Source organism: Diachasma alloeum, unplaced genomic scaffold, assembly GCF_001412515.2.
Source record: "Diachasma alloeum isolate Michigan unplaced genomic scaffold, Dall2.0 Dall_scaffold_00948, whole genome shotgun sequence".
Lineage (NCBI taxonomy): Eukaryota > Metazoa > Arthropoda > Insecta > Hymenoptera > Braconidae > Diachasma > Diachasma alloeum.
Genome location: NW_021681065.1, coordinates 89,220 through 92,583, shown reverse-complemented (window position 1 = coordinate 92,583; position 3,364 = coordinate 89,220). Strand labels below are relative to the sequence as shown.

General features: G+C 35.3%; 1 protein-coding gene across 1 annotated transcript; it reads right to left on the bottom strand.

Moving 5' to 3' along the window:
- Positions 1-824: 824 nt before the first annotated feature.
- LOC107045482 lies at positions 825-2,047 on the bottom strand. The gene is made up of 2 exons (XM_015267778.2): positions 1,870-2,047; positions 825-1,754 (listed from the first exon to the last, which is right to left on the bottom strand). The coding sequence occupies exons 1-2, from the start codon at positions 2,035-2,037 to the stop codon at positions 870-872; spliced, it is 1,053 nt and encodes a 350-aa protein (XP_015123264.1). The 5' UTR covers positions 2,038-2,047; the 3' UTR covers positions 825-869.
- Between the last annotated feature and the right edge of the window lie 1,317 nt (positions 2,048-3,364).

Sequence of the window (3,364 nt, the reverse complement as noted above, 5' to 3'; positions counted from 1 at the left end):
GGCCCATTTAAAATCCATTTTCGAATTTCGCTTTTGCTAAACCCGCATATGATAACTCATACAAAAAAATGGCCATAGTTTTTTTTCTGACTTCTTGCAACCTTCCTGGAGCCAGCAATATTAATTCAAAGTTTTGTCAGAAATTCTGACCTACTGATAGTTTCTTGGTACAAACATTGGTGAAAAGGCAATGAGTTTATGGCAGTAATTTTCCAGGTTAAGTTACTGAGCCGTTCATGCAAGGTACATCAGCCATTTTTCAGACATCTGGCCANCAGTAATTTTCCAGGTTAAGTTACTGAGCCGTTCATGCAAGTTACATCAGCCATTTTTCAGACATCTGGCCAAACTTTTTCCAAGTGAGACTAAGCCGTTTATTGTCCCCCAGAAATGACCGTAGTTTTTTTATTCACTTTCGGTGAGATCTTTTCAGTTTTTCATAACTTGAATGAGAATAATATATTTATAAATGTGAATTTATCATATCTGAATTCTTCATTTCATATTAATTTCAATAAAATTTGAATGCTCAAAGTACCATAATTTGGAGAGAAGTTAGTCAAATAAGGTTTTTATTTAGCTTCATTTTCTAAAGCACAAACACAATAATAAGATGTTAAATTTTATTTCTGTCAAGTTTACAAATTTTTACCTATCCTGTCATAGTTCCATATGTAATAAATGAAAGGAAGTAATGTAAACATTCATTTATTAAATAACTTTATGTCCGGATTATGGAAAAATTCAAGGTTTTACAGTATTTTCAATTCTTATTATTATTATTATTTTTATTATCGTGATTATTAACTATATATTTGCTACTAAATGGTATATTCAAATATTCAAGAACTAAATCCTAACGAATGATATTACGGTTTCAGTTCTATATTATTTAAATAAGTCTGTAATGAAAATTTAAGTGCATCTTTGGTATAATTTGGAGACATTTCTCGAAATTTCTGAACAATTAATTGTGCTCGCTGTTTGCTGTCATCTTTCGTCAGCAAATTATTATATTCACTCACGAGTGCCACACTTCTCTCAGCAATATCATTTGTGACATGGAGAGATTTGACGATTTCAAAAGCTTTAATAAAATCCTCTCTTGTCTCCCATGTCGTTGGATCACTATCCAGAAAACTACTATCTATTGTGAGAATTTTAAAAAAGTTGATCGTTTTTTCATTGACAAATGAATCTAAATCTAGCTCTTGTACCGCCCTTTGATCTTTAATTTCAATTGCTCGTGGATTTCTTTCACTATTGAAAGCAGAATGGGTTTTAAGAGCCTGGCACATTTTTCTTTTAATTTCAATGGATACGTTTTTATCGAAAAAAGCAAACGCAATTAATTCTTCCGAAAGATACCAAAGATGTTTTTCGAATTTATGGAATACCGCTTTGCAAATTTTTGAAGAAACGGAACCAACAGTATCAATATTTTGAGCTATTTTTTTGAGCAATTGCCAGTCATTGTTTGGTGCTGTAATGGGATTGGACGCGGTAAACCAAGCCTTTTGATACAGCACCACAATAAAAATGCATAATTCTCTGAGCCCTGATTCTTCGGAAGATGTCAAATGAAATTGGTCTCTAAACAAAAACATTTTCAGCGAATAAATCGCTTTAGCCATCCATCTTGCGTGATGAATGGGACCCAAAGCTCGGAATCGATTCCCTTTCTTTAGATTTCCACCGAGGAACAGGATTATCAATTCCAAAAACTCTTTGTAATCGTCGCGAACGATTTCTTTCTGTAAAAGATAACAATCATAATGAATATTATACTTCGTAATATATGTTAAAAAATTCTCGAAAAAAGGAAGCATGAGTAAATTAAATCAATGTAAACAGTTTATGAGCACTAACCTTCAATTGATCTTCAGCGAAAGCAAGACTATCGGCCATATTGTATTGCAGGGCTTTTCGCACTCCAATATCATCCACTCCAGGGGAAAATTTGTCTTCTTCAATATTTTTCCAATGCCCTTGGAACCTTTTGAAGATGAGAACTTCCGGTCCAGATGTGCCTCCCATTGTACATTGAAATGCCGTTTTCAGAAGGAGCTCAAAGATATGATGACGGCAAGCCAAGTATAGCAAATCCCTGCCAATTAATTTTTCAAGCAGGGTACAGGCACCAGACACGTTGCCTGTATTACTTGCAGTTGTATCAAATACCATGGCTGATACATCGTCTACGACGTTCCACTCTTTTAGGCAATTGTAGACCGCTGCTGCCTGCAATTCACCTCTTCCATTTTCCAGCCCAGGAACACCAAGCAATTGATACCAGTCATTGCCTGATATAAGGACTGGAAGTCTTTCAATTTTTTGGTATTTGTTATCTGCCCGTGGTAATTGCTTGCCGTCCCAGTGAACAGTGAGCCTGTGAAATGTCCGACTTTTCAGTGTATCCTTAATTTGCTCACTTAGCGACTCGCGTTCTATTTGTCGATTTCGGCGGACAGTTTCGCGACTCAGACTCACTTCGTCCAAAGTGAGGCCAGCATTCATAATGGCTGCTGCTAATATACGGGCAGCCATGCGGTCACTAACTTTGGCTCTATCCAAAATGGCAACAATGTCTGGACTCATTATCTTACGTCTTTTAGGATTCACGGATGGTAATGGGACTTTATAATCTTCATCTTCTTCATCTTCAATGATTCTCAACAACTCCTCGATGTCCTCCTCGTTGTCCAAAAGGTAGTTGCCGAAATTGGTCATGATTTTGTTTGGTTGGGCTGGAAAATTGAATTAATGAACAAACAAGCAGGGCATTTGCTACTTATATATTGAAAAAATTTGTTTAAATCGATTCAAAAATTATAACTAGAGATGAACTGACGAGAACTTGATCAAAAAATTATTAAAAAATCACATCGAGTTCTATGGCATCACATCCAGTTCTATGGACCCCGAAAAAAAGAAGCTGATCGGCTATGAAGTTTTTGAGACATTTATAACAACGACTCTCCCAGAAGTTTTGGCAAATAATTTGAATATTGAAGGACACAAATTTTCCTAACGATTATTCTTGTAGCTACCTTGAAACGGTGAAATTTAATGAAAGTCACTTTTTACGAGTGATTCCAGTAATAAATATTGATTGTCTTATCTTACCTTCTGTAGGTTTTTTAGTAGTTTCTTTTTCTTCTGTATCACTAACACTCAAATCTCCTGTGTCAATGATTGTGTCCAAAATACCGTTGCGTCCTTTTTCCCTATGCAAATTCAATAAAGTTACTGCTACGTCGTTCTTCATTGTATCTACTTTCGATTGAAGAGCAATATCAAATAAGTCATCCAGTTGAGATGTGAATTTCCATAACTTCACTTTCAAAATATCCGATGGGTTCTT